This window comes from Panthera uncia, chromosome B1 (assembly GCF_023721935.1).
Source record: "Panthera uncia isolate 11264 chromosome B1, Puncia_PCG_1.0, whole genome shotgun sequence".
Lineage (NCBI taxonomy): Eukaryota > Metazoa > Chordata > Mammalia > Carnivora > Felidae > Panthera > Panthera uncia.
This window is the reverse complement of record NC_064811.1, coordinates 29534917-29554660: the sequence shown is the minus strand read 5'-3', so window position 1 is coordinate 29554660 and position 19744 is coordinate 29534917. Positions and strand designations below refer to the sequence as shown.

General features: G+C 39.0%; 1 protein-coding gene and 1 long non-coding RNA gene across 2 annotated transcripts in view; one reads left to right on the top strand and one right to left on the bottom strand.

Annotated features, from left to right (window-relative positions):
* DTHD1 (death domain containing 1) overlaps positions 1-1095 on the bottom strand; it is a 71575-nt gene extending 70480 nt beyond the window's left edge. The window contains exon 1 of the mRNA XM_049630421.1: positions 701-1095. Within this exon, the coding sequence (XP_049486378.1) occupies positions 701-971 (271 nt within the window). The 5' untranslated portion in view covers positions 972-1095. The remainder of the gene's footprint in view (positions 1-700) is intronic.
* Positions 1096-15613: 14518 nt separating this feature from the next.
* LOC125922696 (uncharacterized) overlaps positions 15614-19744 on the top strand; it is a 22499-nt gene continuing 18368 nt past the window's right edge. The window contains exon 1 of the long non-coding RNA XR_007457746.1: positions 15614-15775. This is a non-coding gene — a long non-coding RNA (uncharacterized LOC125922696). The remainder of the gene's footprint in view (positions 15776-19744) is intronic.

Genomic DNA, 19744 nt, shown 5'->3' with positions numbered 1-19744 from the left:
CCTTCAGACCATGAGATCATGACCTGAGCCGAAGTTGGTTGCTTAACCAACTGAGCTACCCGGGTACCCCAATTTTCCTACTCTTAATTGTGGATCCTGCTAATAATACCCTTGCCTGGAATGCTTTTTCAAGATTCCTAATTTCCAGCTGCATGAATCCAATTCATTCCTTAAGATTCAGCTTATTTATTTTTTAAAAAAGATTTTTTTAATGTTTATTTCTGAGACAGAGAGAGACAGAGCATGAGTGGGGGAGGGACAGAGAGAGAAGGGGACACAGAATCTGAAGCAGGCTTCAGGCTCTGAGTTGTCATCACAGACCCTGACGCGGGGCTAGAACTCACAAACTGTGATATCATGACCTGAGCCGAAGTCAGTCGCTCAACCGACTGAGCCACCCAGGAACCCTACTTAAGCTTCAGCTTAAAATACAACATTTGATCTAGCAAAATTCCCAAATTCCCATTCTAAAAATGGAATCATTCTTGCTTCTGAACTCTTAATGTACTTTCTTTCTATTTCTTGAATGGAACTAGTTTTGATATCTCTTGCACTATTGTGCATTTGTCTTACCTTATTTCCCCAAATAGTCCCTTATGGACAAGACTCTATCTTAGCCTTCTTCGCATGCTCCTTAGTACCTCTTAAAGTGACTACTCAATCAACATTTCTTAGAGAAAGAATAAAAAGAAATACTTGCCTTGTTTCCAGATACACTGATTCTCCTTGTCAAGCAATACATACAGCTGCTGGCAGGTAGAGCGCAGAGTCCCTGCAGTGTGCTCCAAGAGTTGGTGAAGGGCCCCACTGAGCTCTTGCCCCAGAAAGACCACTGTGGCTATCCAAGTGGCCCCGCCAGCCCCTTCACAATGGCTATCTCCCAGGAGGGCCTGTTTTAGCATCAGATTTTGTCTCCAAATCTGCTTCAATATTTGGCCTAGTTTACCTGAGCCCATGTCTTCTGAATCCATTTATGCTCCAAGAGTGGAACGCTTCTTTTCTGCCAGCAAAGCCTTGAAGGTTTAGCGAATTCAAACTTGGCAATGGAACTTCTCTTAAAATCTAGGAGATGATCCAAGTCAGCTAGCCAAGCACTTTCTCGCAACATAATAGTTTATTCAGCTTCTTGTTGACCAGTGAAAAGTTACTAGGTGACCAAAGGAGGGGCGTTCCCACACCCTGGTTGCCATTGTGTACAGAGTAGATTAATCACAGGGATAGAGCTAGCTCACACAATCCCACTCTCCATGGAAGTTTTACACATTCAATATGTATATGAGAAGCCCTATGTGCCTTTCAAGTTTTGAGGCAAAAAAATATAGATTCTATGGTGGGATGAGAACTTTATTAATCAAAGGTAAACTGTTTAACAGTATTGTCAATAAGATTCCTATGTGATAATTAAAAATATTTATGAATGAAATAATATGATGTTTGAATTGTTGCAAAACAATCAGGAAGTGTTGGAGTGGTGTTGAGATGAGTTAAGATGGGCTGCTACTTAATTGTTGAAGCTGGATGTGGTTACAGGGAGGGTCTTTACGATTTTTCTCTAATTAGCATATATTTATAATTCTTTTATAATAAAGAGCTTTAAAAACAGAATCCTCTGCTAGAGTACATCTATTACCATTGGTTAGGTAAGTCAAATTAGTACCTTTTTATACAGCAAGCCTGCAGTGGGATTGAGACAGGTGCCTGGCCACTTTCCTCTGTGATAATTTCTCTCTAATTCGATAAAATGCCCCTTCACTAAAATAAAGCAAACATGAAGAGTGGCTCTCTCTGAACTAGCAAGGACTCTTCACCATGTATAATTAAAATTCACATACAACAGTTTCTCACCACTACTGATGTTTCAGGTAGCACATTATATATGAGGCCATTGCAATACAGGACTTGATACAAGAGAACCTGGGGGGGGGGGTGCCAAGGAATCCCCCCTCCCCCCGCTTCCTCCTCTCCAATCCCCCTCCCCTGATTAGAGAGAACATAGCACCTGGAGAGGGCAGCGCATTCCAGATTCATATTCTTTCAGAGATACTGGGATGAAGTGAAAGCTTTCCAAAGGGAGGACCAGGCTGCTTCTCCCCAAGCCATCACATTTTCTCATTTGACACTGCGATTCTTAGAGCCACACTCATGATGCCTGGATGACAAGATAGGGAAAGAAAACCCAGTGAATAAAGAATAAAGAATGAACCACAGGTCTCATTACTGCCCACGCTGCCTGTGGTTTGAAGAGTCTTCAGGAAAAGAAAGGGAACGGCATGAAGCATGGTGGCAGGGTGGCGGCGAGAGGAGGGCCTCTGTGAACCTCGGTTCACTGAAAAGGTGATTTCTTCTTGAGATATCAGTTCATACATCATGGGCCACTTTGTTTTAATATTTTTCACCATCTTCTCAATACTAAACGCTTTCTGCTTCAATTTTCTTTTCTTTTCTTTACTTTTTTTCCCTTTAACTCCTGAAATATGTATGTAATCCTCAGTAATAGTGTATATAATGGCTTTCAGTCAATGCCAATTCTGAAAACTTTCTATAACATTTTCTGTGGGCTGGGCTTAAGGGCTAGGCAAGAGGGCCTTTTTGGACTTGGGACCTAGCAGATTATGAAAATGCAACTCAGACTTTGTGAGAGATAGAGCAGACATGTACATAAAAAGGTCATGCAAGCTTTGAGGAGTAAAAAAGTAAGTCCATCTAGAGGCCTGGGAGGTTTTGGATTAGGAGCTATAGGATGGTCTGGATTTGAGCAGGCTAGAAGATAGAGAAAAGGAACATTCTAGGGTAAGAAATAATCACATGATCAAAGGCATGGAGGCACGAAATGACCCAGTGCAATCAAACATGGGAAAGCCTGGCTTTACAGAAAGATTCAAAAACAAGTCGGAGGAAGTGATGAAAGAAGGATCTAATAACTGAGGAGAGTCAGGAGAAGAAGTTGGAATTTTGTTTGGCAGGCAAAAGAGAGAAATTAAGTATTTTTAAACTAAGTTAAAAATATGACCAAAGTTGTGCTGCAGACAGTTTAGATGGTAGAGACCCAGGAGGCAGAAGGCTTGAGGGCCCATATTAGAGCAGCAACAGTACAGGCAGGGAAGGAGATGTCTTGAGAAGGGGGTTGAAGTCAAGTGACTAGAACTCACTAAGTCATTAGAGGGAGAGGAATCAAAAGCATTGAAAATCCATTCATTGATTTAAGAAATATTTATTGGCCATTGGTGGAATCACTGTGCTTGGAGAGAGCATGAGACTAAAACGTTTTAGTTGAGATGAGCAAATAAATGAGAGAACAATTCAATGAGCTAAGGAATTTAGGAAGAACGTTAGACTGGATGAGTAGATAATTTGATTAATTTTGGATTTGCTGAGTTTGAGATAGCTTAGGACAGTTTGAAATGCACTATAAATTAAAAACAAAGAATAATATTGGCATATTTAAATGTCATCAGCAAATAGGTGATGGATGAGTCCCTGGAAGTAGAAGAGATCAATGGAGATTTATACTATGCACGTTTTAATTGTTGAGTAAAACTGATAGTGAAATGCTGAACATTGGACCAATATACCAATACACTTTTTTTTCCTTCTAGATATGTTGTAAATTTCTTTCTCAGGGCAGGGGGGATTAAAAAAAATCACCCAAAAACATTTTTCTTCAGCCTCATTGACATTTGCTATCCTCAAGTCCAAACTTGTTCTCTGTCTGACTTCCCAAGTACATGTAATATTTGCAAAGTCAGACCTACCACTGGCCATTGCTACATTTACTTGTTAAAACAAGCATCTGCATGTTCCTGCATCTTGTTTCCAGGTAATTGAAGTCACTAACCATGGAAAGAACTGACATTTGCAATCAAGATTTGTGACATCCACAGACACTAGCTCCTAACATTTATCTTGGTGGGTTGAACATTTGATTAGCATCTTCACTGTGGCTACTAGCTCTTATCACTACTAAGACTATCTTTTACTTTCTTTACTGAGAACTCTTTGCTTCCACTGACATTAAAGCAACTAGCAGGCAGCCTTCAATTCCTATGCAACATTGTATGGTTGAAAAACAACAGTTCTCCTTAACATGAAAAGCATCACGGTGAGTAGAGATGAAATTCAAGTGAAGTGGATGGTCACTTGTGTACTACAGGAGAAAGAAACTTCTGCAATGGACTGAACAACCTGTTGATACTAGTCAGGAGGTGAGGACAACACAGTTTGAAGTGTGATAAAGTATGCTACTTTCCATGGAAATTAGAGTGAGCCAGGGTTGATAAATCAGATGTAAGCAAAGGGATTACATAGGCATAAGGTACTATGAGTCACTGTTACAAGTCCTGTTATCTGATTTTGTTATTTTCTTTGAGTGCCTGTAGCTGGCTCCATCAGAGATTTGGGTACAGTGAGCACAGACTAAATTTGCCCCATTCGAAAACTCTTGTTGAATTTCTGTTCATTTTTATCTGATTAGGACAAGCTCATACAACTGAATGATGTGTGGAAGGAAAAAGGAAAAGTAGTTGTTTTGTTTTTGTTTCCCCCAATCCTTTGTTACAGAATTCCCAGTGTGCTTATCAATTTTTAAGAGTATTTAGAGAATAAGTAGTAAAATTCGAAGCTTAGGTTCCTGGTTAAACAATGTAGGCTAGATATATATTCTATCTCTGCGTCTCCCAAAATGCCACTGAAGAGGGTAAGAGAATGTATAATCCCTAAAGGACAGAGAGAATGGGTGATACTGTGACAGACAAAAGATGTCAACAAACTTTGGGAACAGCAAAAGCAGCTGGACTAAGTAAAGGACTTAACAGGCAAAGAGAGCATGTATAGGGGCGAAAATAGGCCAGTTCATGCCATGTAATCTCAGAAGGTACCAGGAATTAGAGACATCTAGTACCTCTGACAGTGAGAGTGAAGGGGGGGCATAAGCCAGTTTTTACTGGAACTCAGTTTGGGGAGCAGGTAGATTCCTAAATCCCTTCCTCTGTTCCAAATAGCCAGATAAGTCTCTCTCCCACACATCAGAAGCTACAGACTTTCTCTATGAAGAAACTGCAGCAGGAAGGTAGGAGGCCTGGACCTCGCCAAGAACTGGAAGGAAGTGCTATGATGGCATGGGTTAAGAGAAAGCTGACAATGTTAAATAGTGAGGTCCCATGCGACCGTGACCGTTCTGCTCAGTTCCAAGAACAGGGGCCTGCAGGCATAACCTCTCAGGCAGAAGATTAGAGGTTTCCTCTCTAGAGTAATTGAACATCCAAAGAGAAAAATCTATTAATAGTGAAACTTTTGGTGCTCCTCCCCACCCCCCATCCCTGACCCCATGTCCCATCAACAGTGAAGGACCCAGTCTGTCATAAACCCCATCTAAGGCATAAGAAGTTACTGAAAGTTTCTCCTAATGCCTCACTTTTAAGAATGGAGTAAGAGTGCTGTTTCGAAGGGACACAGGCACCCCAATGTTTATAGCAGCATTATCAACAATAGCCAAAGTATGGAAAGAGCCCAAGTGTCCATCGATGGATGAATGGATAAAGAAGATGTGGTATATATATATATATATATATATATATATATATATACACACACACACACACATACATACATACACACACACACACACACACACACACACACATACACACAATGGAGTATTACTCAGCAATCAAAAAGAATGAAATCTTTCCATCTGCAACTACATGGATGGAACTGGAGGGTATTATGCTAAGTGAAATTAGTCAGAGAAAGACAAAAATCATATGACTTCACTCATATGAGGACTTTAAGAGACAAAACAGATGAACACAAGGGAAGGGAAACAAAAATAATATAAAAACAGAGAGAGGGACAAAACAGAAGAGACTCATAAATATGGAAAACAAATTGAGGGTTACTGGAGGGGTTGTGGGAAGGGGGATGGGCTAAATGGGTAAGGGGTACTAAGGAATCTACTCCTGAAATCATTATTGCACTATATGCTAATTTGGATGTAAATTAAAAAAAAAAAAAGAATGGAGTAATAGACAAGTGAGTAAGGCGTTTGAAAAAGCCTCTTTTATGACATTAGACACTGAAGCAAACATGAATAAAAAATTTGAGAAAATAGAGCTAACATAGGGAAGAGGAGAAAATATGAAATAAATCTATAATTAGCATCCTTAGAGTCTAGGATTAGAGAACATAATGCATCTACAAAACAAAACAAAAAGATTTTCTAAAAAAAGGAACATTTGGACAAGGGGAAAGAACTCACCGAAATTAAAATAGGATAACAAACAGAAATTTTTCAAACTGGTATACGGGTAGAAATAAATAGTTGAGGAAATTGCCCAGAAGGTCAAACAAAAAGACAAAGAGACAAGAGGGAAAAAAGGAGGTTAAGGTCATTCATCCAGGTGGTCCAAATAATAAGTCTTTTCCCTGGAGAGAAAAGACTGAAAGAAATAAAATATCAAAGAAATAATACAAGACAGTTTCCCAGAACTGAAGAATTTCATATTCTAGATTGAAAGGGCAATACATGCAAACAATACATGCAAAAAAAAAAAAATACATGCAAAATACATGCAAAAAAAAAAAAAGGGCATAGCTAGTCATGTCATAATGAATATTCAAAACACCAAGGACAAAGATCCTAATAGCCTCCGAAGAAGGAAAAAGGCTTACGTTTAAATCAAAAGGCACTGAATTTCTCAACAGCAACATGAAGACCTAGAAAATAACAGATTTGTGACTTTAATATTCAGAGGAAAACCTCTTTGTAATTTAGAATTCTGTTTCCCCCAAACTATCATGCAAGTGTGCAGTGACACGAAAAAGAAATGGTAATTAATGTGATGGGATGGAAGGATTGGCTAACGCTATGGTGAAAATCATGTAGCCATATTGTGATATTGCGATTTATAAGAAGAAATGTATGTTAGGATTTAGACCCCATTTCTTGACAGGAGCTACTAAAACTTTTGGAATTTCCTAAGCGGTGAGAGCAATAAGGTGGCCATTGTTATATTAATGAAGTGGCTATAGGATAGCCCTTTGGAAGAGGGCTGGTTGTCAGGGGTTGAACCAGGAGACTGGAGGGTTGCAAGTTTCAGTCCCACCCTCATAATCCTACCATCAGAGAGGCTAGAAGGGCTGGAGTTTAAATCAATCACTACTGGCCAATGATTTTATCAATTATGCCTACATAATGAAGCCTCCTATCAATTATATTTTAATAAAACTGGAAAAAAATAAGAAAATATTTTTTAAAGTGTTCAGGGGGGCAGGGTGGGCATTTTCAGGTATGCACATATCAAAAAATTTGCTTCCTGTATGCACTTTCTTGGGAAGTTACTAGGGGTTACATCAAAAACAGCAGAGTGAACAGACAGAAAACGGCTTGGGAAATAGAAAAGCCAGCAAAGAGAGGAACAAATTAAATGCTTAAGGGGAAGTCGCAATGTTACAGCAATGTGATAGTCTTCAAGAACTCCTAGTCGAAGGGCGCCTGGCTGGCTCTGTTGGTGTAGCATACAACTCTCAATCTTGGGGTTATAAGTTCAGGCCCCACGTTGAGTGTAGAGATTAATTAAAAAAAAATAGCTCCAGGGTCCCTCAGTCATCTGAGCGTTCAGGAGGGCTGTCTACAAGAGGAAAATGGAACTAAAGAACTATCTGATGTTTTAACCATTCAAAGAAAAGTTTTGCAATTCTACTGGAGAATTTAGGGGAAGAATTATTGGTAACTGAGCAAATCAAATCAAGTAAGACAATTAATTAAATTCTAAAGGAAAGGATATATAATCATAGTATTCTGTACAGTACTGCTCTGGATAATATTTTCATAGCCATAAAAACAAAAATAACTATAATTACTTTTAAGTAATATTGGTGATATCAGCACATACCAGGATGTTGACAGGAGGCATGTATGTAGAGAATGAGTATAAATGGGATAGATAAGAGACCAAAAGGCTTCTTTCTTTTATTTTTTTAATTTTTTTAACGTTTATTTTATTTTTGAGAGACAGAGCACAAGCGGGGGAGGGGCAGGGAGAGAGGGAATCCGAAGCAGGCTCCAGGCTCAGGGCTGTCAGCACAGAGCATGATGCGGGGCTCGAACTCATGGACTGTGAGATCATGACCTGAGCAGAAGTCAGAGGCCCAACTGACTGAGCCACCCAGGTGCCCCAAAAAAGCTTATTTCTATAGCAGGAAGTCAAATATTTAAAAATAAATCAAAACTTTAAGAATAAGAGGAAACTAGTACTTAAGAATCTGGAGGTAAGTTCCAGAAGAAACTGCTAAAAAATTGAATGTGATGTGGGAGAGAGGAAAGCCACTCCTGACCCACAGGGGCTAGTCCAGGGCTATCTGCTGGGCCGTAGTGTTGCTAGGGACCCACCTGACATTCACTGCTAGGCTCTGGTGTTCTCCTGTTGAACATAAAACATTTCACAGAACATGAATATCATACAAGGACACTCTGTGACTATAATGAATCAAGACACAATGAAGACCACTTTATAATCATGTCTAAACACAGACAAGATATGAGCACTGACCTAGCCACAAAATACCCAACATGTCCCTATTTCAGCTCATGTGGCTGAGGCTGCTTCTTACCAACTAAGCTTTAGTATTTCTCTGGTCTTCCATCCCTATAGAGAAGATTTAGTGGAATATCCAATCATAGAATTGTTCCCATTTCTTTTTTTTCATTATTTATTTGTTTGTTTATTTATTTATTTATTTATTTATTTATATTTGAAACAGAGAAAGTGTGCACAAGCGGGGTTGGGCAGAGAGAGAGGGAGACACAGAATCGGAAGCAGGCTCCAGGCTCTAAGCTTTCAGTGCAGAGTCTTATGAGGGGCTCAAACCCATAAACTGTGAGATCATGACCGGAACTGAGATCAGATGCTTAATGGACTGAGCCACCCAGGTGCCCTGCATTGTTCCCATGTCTAAACAAATTCTTATGCAGAGCAAGAAATTCCCCCCAAACCCAATCCTGTAAGTCTCTTTAAATTAGATAACCCACGGCTCCCTGTGATGTGAGTTCTCTGTTGCTGAAATGAGTAATTAGCTCTATCTATTCGATGATAGTTGTGTTCTGGTGGCCTTTGACTGTAGATCATTGACAGATACTTGGGTATTTCAGGTGGGAGGTGGGAAAGGAGCAAGTGCTGTTGCTTTTCTTTAAAGTTGTTGTCATGTTATCGATTCTTAAGAACTATATACATATCGGGGCGTTTGGGTGGCTCAATTGGTTAAGTGTCTGACTCTTCATTTCAGTTCAGGTCATGATCTCATAGTTCCTAAAATTGAGCCCAGCGTTGGGAGTCTGCTTGGGATTCTCTCTCTTCCTCACTCTCTGCCCCTCCCCCGCTCACATGCTAGCAGACACATACACATGCTCTTTCTTGCTCCCCCCCTCAAAATAAATAAATAAACATAAAATAAAGAACTATATACATGTATTACTTTGATATAAATGAAATATATATATTAAAAAAGAACTAAGGCCAAATTGTTGCATTCACTACGAGGTCCTTTGGTGATGATATTAAAGTTGCATAACATATTCACATCAAGTGAGTTACTGCAAAACAGCAAACACATATTATAATTGACTTTATAAAGAGTGTATTTTGACATTCAAATATGCTTGGAATACAGTGGCAGGTGTTCAAGAATGAACTTAAATTAAAAGTACTCAGTTGAGCTTGGCATGATCTTCAAACAGAGGTGGAATAATTACTACCTGGTAATGACCCAATATCAACTACTTTATCTGGAGCACAGAGCTCTAGATACAGCAGAAGATAAACAAATGTTCGATGATTAAGACGATGATGAAATGTAATAAACCGTCCACGCATTCTTCTTTTTTTAAAAAATCATACTATTGTTCTTTAAAAATTCCATAATAATGTTAAATACTTGCTTAGGGTTCACTTTCCCAATTAACTCATCAAAATCACAAACACCTTATTTTTCACACAAGTTTTAAAAATTAGGCTCCAAATAAAGGCCACATAGACAGCTAACTCTTTGTTATTGATTTTCATATGAATTTAAACAACTGAAAAACTCATTAAAAAGTATGCCAATAAAAATGGTGACAGAGCAATTTAATTATAGATTTGAAACTTATCTTTCATTTGTGCCATTTTTATGTGTTGATGAGAAGTAGAAGTAAAAGAGTTGATTTAATTTTTTAATGTTTATTTATTTTTGAGGGGGAGACAAAGTATGAGCAGGGGAGGGGCAGAGAGAGAGGGAAACACAGAATCCAAAGGAGGCTCCAGGATCTGAGCTGTCAGCACAGAGCCCCTCATGGGGCTCGAACTCACTAACTGTGGGGCCATGACCTGATCCAAAGCCAGACGCTTAAACAACTGAGCCATCCAGGAGCCCTAAAAGAGTTGATTTAAACTAAGTCACCAGATTTGTAAAGCTACAGAGCTACAGCAGACATGTAACAGATAGTTACATTCCTTTATAAGTAAATTCTCTATCTTTACCATTCAATTGCAGTGATAACTGAATTTGAGATGTCTTGTCGTACCTGGGAGTTTAATACTTAAAGTCTTTGTTGCCAAGTTCTATGGTCACTTTACATAAAGAAAGAAAATGGTCTGTTCAGGGTGTCAGGGACTGTATTCGAACTGAAAAGTAATTAAGGGCATTCCATTATTTGGTTAGCAAAAGTTCCTTTTTTAATAGCATTAATGGCCTCTGAAATTAATACCAGTGTTTGGACTACAGCTTTGCAACACTTCCCTGTTGAGTCACTGATGTGTTTATCAAGATTATGACTCTTTATACAGTCATGGGCCTATGACATGAAACCAATGAAGCAAAATTTTGTGAAATAAAAACTGGATAGTTTCCTCTCTGCCAAAGTTTTAGGAGACAGTTTCAAATGAGGGTGTGCCAGATGCATTGCTACTGTGTACTTCATGGTATCCTAGTATTTAGAATGTGTTTCTATAGCTTCCTCATGACTTGACTTCTTCCAGGGTGTGATTAAAGTTTGGAAGGTAGTTCTGGCAAAGAGAAAGAAGAAATAACGAAGGAAAAGTCTAGAAAGGAGAAAAAGGAAGAGTCTGATATAAACTACATATTTCTCCAAGTTTGCTTCCAGTTTCCCTCCTTTCCTGTGGACAGTCATAACATAATGTGCCAATGGGAAATGACTGTGGTGTCCTAGATCTCAGCTCCACAAAATGACCTTTCACCTGTACTCTATGATATCTCTGAGACCTATTCTTAGTCATGTCACACAAGGACTCATGTCTTTGAAAGTGGAATTGACACCCTGTTCCTCACACTGAAAAAATAAATTTGCAAGAAGCAAATTCTTTGGCATGAGCCACACCCTCAGTATCATGGAAACTCGTTTTTAAAGTGAGGACAGGATACTGAGGGATGTGTGATGTGCTGCTTTTCAGAAATACTACAACTCTTCCAGTTGGATGTGGATGGGCTAAGACCACCTCAGGACACCACAGTACTGTCATTACCAGGAGAACAATATTACACATGTTCAATCCTCAAGTATCTTTGCTGCTCAGAAATAAAATCCACTATATAAATACAAAGTATTAAGCTCCTCAGCACCACAACTTTCTCCCCTCTTTGACCGTTGTTATCTTGACGCATTGATCGGATGCATTCAGCTGCTGTCTTCAGTTTATGTCCATCCACTACAGATACTAACCGTGTCCAATATCAGAAAAGAAAATGTCATCAGTCTTTTCCTTTTGTGTCACTTTCCTCCTTGTTGTTCTGATCTCCAGGTTCTGGGTCACCCTAAGATCTCAGTGAATGGCAATAGGTGGGAGGAGGACAGCCATAACCGGCCCTCGGCAAGCATTTGTATTATGAAATTATCACGGGCATCTCCTTTCTGGAATGGCGTCCCACCTACCTCTCCCTTTCAGCGTATCTTCCCTGTTCTTTCTCTCTTGCTGCCTTGAATCAACTGCCAAAAATCACTTGGATAAACCCATTTGCACTAGAGTCTTGGCAGGTCTGTGAGTTTCCTCACCAGCATTACCTAATTTTTTTTTTTTTTTTTTTGTATGGATCTGCAATTGTACCTCTCAGCCTCTGCATTAGGTCTGCACATCAAGAACTTTTTTTTTTTTCTGTCATTTTGAGCACTGTTAGCAATGCATGATTTTTCTACTGTTTTATTTCTTAATTCAGAATTAAGCTATACAATTTTAAGGGAACTTTATTTAACTGTCAAATACTAAGGGGGTGCCTGGGTGGCTCAGTAGGTTAAGCGCCGACTGGATTTCGGCTCAGGTCATGATCTTGCGGTTTTGTGTGTTCAAGACGCACGCCGGGCCCTGTGCTAGCAGCGTGGAGCCTGCTTGGGATTCTCTGTCTCCCTCTCCCTCTCCCTCTCTTCTCCTCCCCCACTCGCACTGTCTTTGTCTCTCTCAAAATAAGCTTAAAATTTTTTTTTAAATACTAAGAACCAGAGTAAATTAATTTCTGGGATACCTGGGTGGCTCAGTCAGTTAAATGTCTGACTCTTGATTTTAGCTCAGGTCGTGGTCTCACAGTTTGTGGCACCCCTCTGCGCCTCTGCTGTCAGCACAGAACCTACTTGGGATTTTCTCTCTCCATCTCTTTCTGCCCCTCCCCTGCTCATGTGCTCGCTCTCTCTCAAAATAAATAAATACATAAGTGAATAAACAAACAAACGTTTTTTAAAAAGGAGTAAATTAATTTCTGTTCTCCTGAGGACTCATTTTTTGTTAGGACAGGACACCGGCAATCCAAGATCGTGCCACCTTGTAAAGATGCTTTTACAATTATTGATAGACCCAGATAACAGCTCCACTGTAATCCCAGGTTCCCATATTGAATTAAATCTGCTTTGGGTTATTTAGGTCACATACTGCATAAACGCCCTCTCTGTGTCATTTCTCTGTAAATAGTGAGTGTGCTTCAGTTTTCTCTATAATATACATTTATTTTTGGACCTCATTAAACAGGTTAAGGAAATTTAAATAGGTCTAGCCAGTAGACAGAAGCTAAGGCTGAAGTTAGAAGTACTCTCTGTGGTATTATCTAACACCAAGATGAGGGGCGTTTTTAACTCTGGCTGCTACTTACAAAGAAACTAAGAGCATTATTTGAAAATCAGGTCTGAAAATCAGGCCTACGGTTTTTAAAATATGCTATTATTGCTTAAGCAATATTAGTGTTGTTTTAAACGCAATAGATAGTGATTGCTATAAGCCATCCTTGTCGGGTGGGGGTGAGAGTGAGAAAACTGTAGTTTAAATAGCACAGTTCAATTTGTCTTCATACTCCTTTTGCTGCAAATACATTGTTGTAATCCCACCTTAATCTTAAAACAAATTTTTTTAATGTTTTATTTTATTTTTGAGACAGAGTATGAGTCGGCGGGGGGCGGGGTGAGGGGGCCGAGAGAGAGGGAGGGAGACACAGAATCCAAAGCAGGCTCCAGGCTCTGAGCAGTCAGCACTGAGCTGGACGTGAGGCTCCAACTCCCTGACCGTGAGATCATGACCTGAGCCGAAGTCAGACGCTTAACTGACTGAGCCACCCAGGCATCCCCATCCTCTTTAATCTTAAACTGGTTTGTAATTTTCTAAAGTCTAAGATCATTCCTGGAAAAAAATAATAAACTAGGTGGTTAGGCATTAATTATTTAACTGCATTTTAGTAAAGGTGCCATATGAATTCATTTGATTTTACAGGAGGGCATAGTAAGTCAATGCCTCTGTATGGGAAGCTTCCTTATGTTCTGAAAGAGTTAAGCCCTCTGTGCCTCATTTATGTCCTAAGAGGGACTGATGATACCAGGAGAAATATATCAGTATGTTCAACACTAGAGGACGTTTCTTATTTCAGAAGTACAAGAGAAATAATGTATTCATCCACGGGAAGAGCAGACTCCTCTGTTTGGGTACTTTTGAAAACCACAATTTTATTAATTAAATCTTCAAAAGTTTAACGATAGCTTAGAATAGTAAAAAGGAGCAATTTCTAAAGAACTGACAATTACTAATTCAATTACTGGAAATGCAAGGAACCTTCAGCTTTACCCTGTGGGATAAGTTATAAGATTTTAAATATACATTTTGAATATATTCAAAGTATGCTCATTAAGAAATTCTATGTTTTTAAAAAGCACCAGACTCCCAAATATTTTATTGTACTTTATTTGTTCTTACCTCAGCAACAAGCTCAACGCTTAATACCTGAAAAACAATCTCAACATTCTTAAGAACCCAGAAAGTAGAGCACTTCAAGGAAAGATAGCACGGAACATGTTAGGAATTAGAAACACACACACACACACACACACACACACAAAGAACAAGGAAATACTTTCAATATGCCTTTTGAGAGGAAGAGATGATCCATGGGAGGACTATTCATGTGAGTACGTAAGTGTATTTTGAGGATTTTTGCAGCAGTTGAAATCCTTGTTCAAAGGAAGAAATAGCAGTGTGTTTGCGTGACCTTGTAGACTGATATTTTGAGCCATTACTTAATCCAGCAGCTGTGGCAATGCCCTTTTGTATGATACAAAATAAACAAAGAAGCAGAATATAATAAGGCAAGTGAATTCTTGAGCAAGTCGACCATGTGCATACAGCTTCAGCTTCTATACAGTGTGGACTGTTTCAATGTGAGAATGGTGATCTCCTCCTTACAGCTTAGTTGTGAGATTCGGGCCAGTCATAGACATTGTAACCTATTTGGGGACGACTTTAATCATCACCCTCGAGCCATGATGTGCACAAAGAGCAAGACAAGCTAATCAGCAATAATCCACTTGAGAGAAGCTAGGTGTTTATCAGCAAACCTCTGCTGGTAAAAATGAGGACGAATAACCTGTACATCTACATATTACGGAGACTAGGAGCCTGGCAGTGAGATATTTGCCCATCAGTCAAAATATATTGTGGGTATATCGTGTGCCGAGCATTCTCCTCATCCTGTGTGTGGTTTAAAAAAAATAGTTCTTGTCCTTGTGGATCTTAAAAATCTAGCAAAAATGGGGCGCCTGGGTGGCTCAGTTGGTTAAGCGTCCGACTTCGGCTCAAGTCCTGATCTTGCAGTCCGTGGGTTTGAGCCCCGTGTTGGGCTCTGTGCTGACAGCTCAGAGCCTGGAGCCTGCTTCAGATTATGTGTCTCCCTCTCTGCCTGCCCTTCCTCCGTTTGCACTCTGTCTCTTTCAAAAATAAATCAACATTTTTTTAAAAGTCTAGCAAAAATGACCAAACATTGCATTTAACAGGAATCAAAGAAAACCAAAAATGTACATCAAAAGAACAAATAAGCCATGTGTTAAACAGGGGTTTAGAAGAATGAATGCTATAGACTAGACCCAGGAGAGGAAGGGGAAGAAATGACAGACAGCACGGGCAGGCCAGTGAAGTAGAGGATGCTACATACAAATGACTTTAGACTGAACAGTGGACCCACAGATGAACCAAGAGTGCAGCAATCAGGAGAACTTCATGGTGAAACTGTCCCCAGGGATGCAGCCCAGCAACCACACTGTTGCCCTACTCATCACCTAGATAGACCAAGCACATCCTGTTTCCGTGGGGACAAGAGGTGTGACACAGCCAGCATCCTGAACATGAAAACAACTTCTTCTAACTTACATACCAACGTTTTTCAGTGATGACAGTCTTCTGCTCAGTCCTCGAGTCTCTCAGGCTGGTGGATGAATGAATTTGGTTGGTCCAGAGAAAACTCTGTGGATGTGAGTTTGAATGAAAACGTAAGCATTGGTATGTGGGTTTTTGTTTTGTTTTGTTTTGTTTTTTGTTTTTGTTTTTGTTTTGGGTTTGTTGGTTTTTGTTTTTTGTGGGTTTTTTTTTTTGTTGTTGTTTTGTTTGTTTGTCTGTTTGTTGACCTACAATAGGTAAGGCACTGGAAGAAACAATTTTACTCACACCTTCTCCAGAGGATCCTGGGATTTCTACTACTCCTCTATGGTAATTGCCAACATGACTTTTCCCCCTATGTTTACTCTCAAATGATTTTCTAGGATACAAAACTGGTAAACCTGTGGAAGTATATAATATAAGGTAATTCATTCCAGCCCCTTTGAGTTGAATCTTGAGATTCACAGCATTTGGATCTCTCATAAGCCTTCCAAAAAGTGCTGTTTTTGTGCTGTGGCTGATTGCATCTGTTGCATAAAATACAGTTTCCTTTGAGGTTTTGAATGATACATCCTTTGGGGAGCCTCAATACCAAGATAAAATAGAGCTTATAGCACTTTGTAAGCTCAGATTCAAGGGATTTCCTACAAATAGGGAGTTCCTTTTCAATTTTTTACAAGAAAACAGCACCCACCTTCAAACAACTGTATACGATGCCAGAAATACAACTAGCATCTAAATATACATATATATTTACACACACATTCTAAAATGTGTTCCATGTGCTATGGAGAAATAAAATCCAGCCATTTTGCTGAATATCAATAACTTCAGTTTTAAACCCTCAAGCAAGATAACCCATGAGCGAGATAACCTACAAATATGTTCACTCGCTACAAATGTTTACTAAGCATCTACTACGTGTCAAATATTCTGTTAGGCGCTGGGGATACAAGTCCCACTCCTTATGGAACTGAAAGGAACCTAGAAAGACTTGCATCCTGTTGTGTAGTTCAGTCTACCAGGAGAGGCTAACTAGCTGACTATTTAAGGTAGACTTAAAGAAACAATTGCTAATGCTGTGTATTCTGCCTCTCTTATGTATTTTTGTTTAGAGTTTATCTTAGTGCTACAGGTAAAAGGACAGTTCTCAACCTGTTGCAGCCTGTAAAAATTATCTGATTACTTCACAATAAAGTTAATACCAAATTCTTTCAGATCTGACTGTTTTGTTTATCTTGAATGCTAGGATAAAGTAATTGTGAACAGTTGTGCTTGAAACAAAACAAATCACTATTTCAAAATAATTATAGAGCGTTCTCCTTTGTTGTCAAGCATAGTATCTGATTTACGTGATATGTACCGAAAAGTGTGTTTTTATCCTGGTTATCGTTTCACGAAACTACTATAATGACTAAGAAATTGTAAATATATTTAGTATCATTGTTTTCCCCATCATGAACTTGTTCTTTTGACTGGTGAAACGTCCATTTTCACGATGTCAGATCACTGAATGGAATTTTGAGTTCTCGGAACTTCAAAAGGCTCATTATGTAATATAACATTCAAATCTAATATGAAAGGAAACACTTCACTAGAGTCCATTTCCTGAGTGTGGTCTTGTAAGTAGACGCACGTTTGGACACTTCCTCTTGCTAACGCCACCTCTTCTTGTCATTTCTGTACATGTTCTCTTAGGATAATTAGACATTTGAATGTTGAAATCCATAGAGCTTAAACTTGAAAGGAATTCTACAATTCCTGAGCTGGAAGTAATCTCTTAGGTGCCCCTAGTTCTACCTTCTTCTTTTATGATGAGGACACTCAGGAAAGAACTATCTGCAGTGCGTGAAGTTTTGCTACAGAGCTTGTCTGCTGCCGGTTAGCTCCATTTTCCAGTTCTGGTACCTGGCTCAGGTGAAAAAAATTTGTCCTTCGAACAAACAAACATGAATTATAAACTTCACGCACTTCCTTGAATTAGAATTATTAAATTATTCATAACTCCTTTAAGTGTCATTTATTTCTTGGCTCAGGTCATGATCTCACAGCTTGCGAGTTCAAGTCCCATGTGGGTCTCTGCACTGACAGCTCAGAGCCTGGAGCCTGCTTTGGATTCTGTGTCTCCCTCTCTCTCTGCCCCTCCCCTGATCGCGCTCCATCTCCCACTCTCTCCCCAAAATAAATAAACATGACAAAAAATTTTAAGTATCATTTATTTCTAAAATTTGGTCAGTAATTTATAATCATGGTTTGAATAGAGTAAGCATTTATATATAATATATATATTATATATAATTTAAAATGTTATAGCTTTTTTATTCCTCTCCCATCCAAAATATAAATATTTTATGGTTCTTAAAATAAACTCATAAACATTATGATTGTTACCAATAAAACCAGAAAGATCAGAAATCATACAAAGAGAAAGGGGGAAAATTACTAGAAAAGATTATGATTGTTACTAATAAAAACAGAAAGATCAGAAATCATACAAAGAAAAAGGGGGGGGGGAATTACTAGAAAAGAGGCAAATTGATTCTTTTTTTTAAGTTTATGTATTTCTTTGGGGGCGGGCGGACAGAGAGACAGGGAAAGACAGAATCCCAAGCAGGTTCCATGTGCAACACAAATCCTTAACGTGGGTCTTGATCTCATGAACTAGCGAGATCATGACCTGAGCTGAAATTAAGAATGGGAGGCTTATTAACCGACTCAGCCACCCAGGTGCCCCTTTTTGGTCTTATTTTTAGATGAAGAGAGGTAGGAAACATTTCTGGTACTGAATTCTAGGTCATTTTAGCATACATATCTTTATGTAGAGAACACTAAAATAATGAACGAGTCCTTTGCAAGAAGCTTTGCAAAATCATTAAACTTTCTTTGTGGTTCTTGCATTGAGTTCAGTGAAGGCATTTGAACATTAAATTGCATTACTGGGAAAGAATTTTCTTTAGCACAAAAGAGTTTTAACTTAGATTTGTGTATTGCTGATAACCTCAACTGAAGCAGGAATGGAGTTTAAAGCAATTGAAGAAATGATTAGCTTACCCCATTCAATTACTTAAACAAGGAGGCCATTAGATCAATGTGACTCTAATGCTATAGTGGCCTATATAAAAAAACCAAAATCTAAGCTTGTAAATGCCTCAAGATTATGAAATGGAAATGCTATGGACAACCAATCACAAATAGCCAACTAAGCTTCAAGCTCTAGCTAATCAAATAATCTCCTTTCTTTGTTTCTGCACTTCATATAAGATTCTTCCCTAGCTCCTGACTGGGGTGTGTTCTGGACCACTGTAGTTTAGGTGTTGCCTTATTTGAATGTTTTGTTTTGTTTTGTTTTGTTTTGTTTGCTCAAAGAAATCATTAAATTGTTTTTATTAAAATTTTTTTGATGTTTATTTTATTTTTGAGAGAGAGAGAGACAGAGACAGAGCGTGAGTGGGGGAGGGGCAGAGAGAGAAGGAGACACACTATTCAAAGTAGGCTCCAGGCTCTGAGCTGTCAGCACAGAGTTGGACGCAGGGCTCCAACCCACAAAATGTGAGACCATGACCTGAGTCGAAGTCAGACGCTTAACCTACTGAGCCACCCAGGCACCCCAGTCCTTAAAAATTGTTAATATGTGCCTCCGTTTATCTTTTAACATCCCTTATAGTCTCATTCAAATATGATATCAACTATGTTTTGGGTAGAATAGATGCCAGCTCGATCAATGTTGCATTGTAAACAGAAGAAGGAAATATATATCCACCTGCTTGGATTACCTGGGATTGTGTAGGGAAACTTGATACTCTTCCCAGGATATTCTTCCAATGTTGGCTTCATTCCAGCCAAAGTCCTGGTATGGAGACATGAAAAGGGAGTGGCTTCCATGGGTTTTCATCAGTGTGGTCTCAAGAAAACAGGATTTTCTCCTTCTAACTATAGGACTCTCTAGTCATAGTGTGGCTGTTGTCAGGGAGGGCAGGTTATGTAAACCACATAAATTCTACATTAAAAAAAATACATGTATGTGTTGAAGAGAAGAAGAAAGAAAGAAAGAAAGAAAGAAAGAAAGAAAGAAAGAAAGAAAG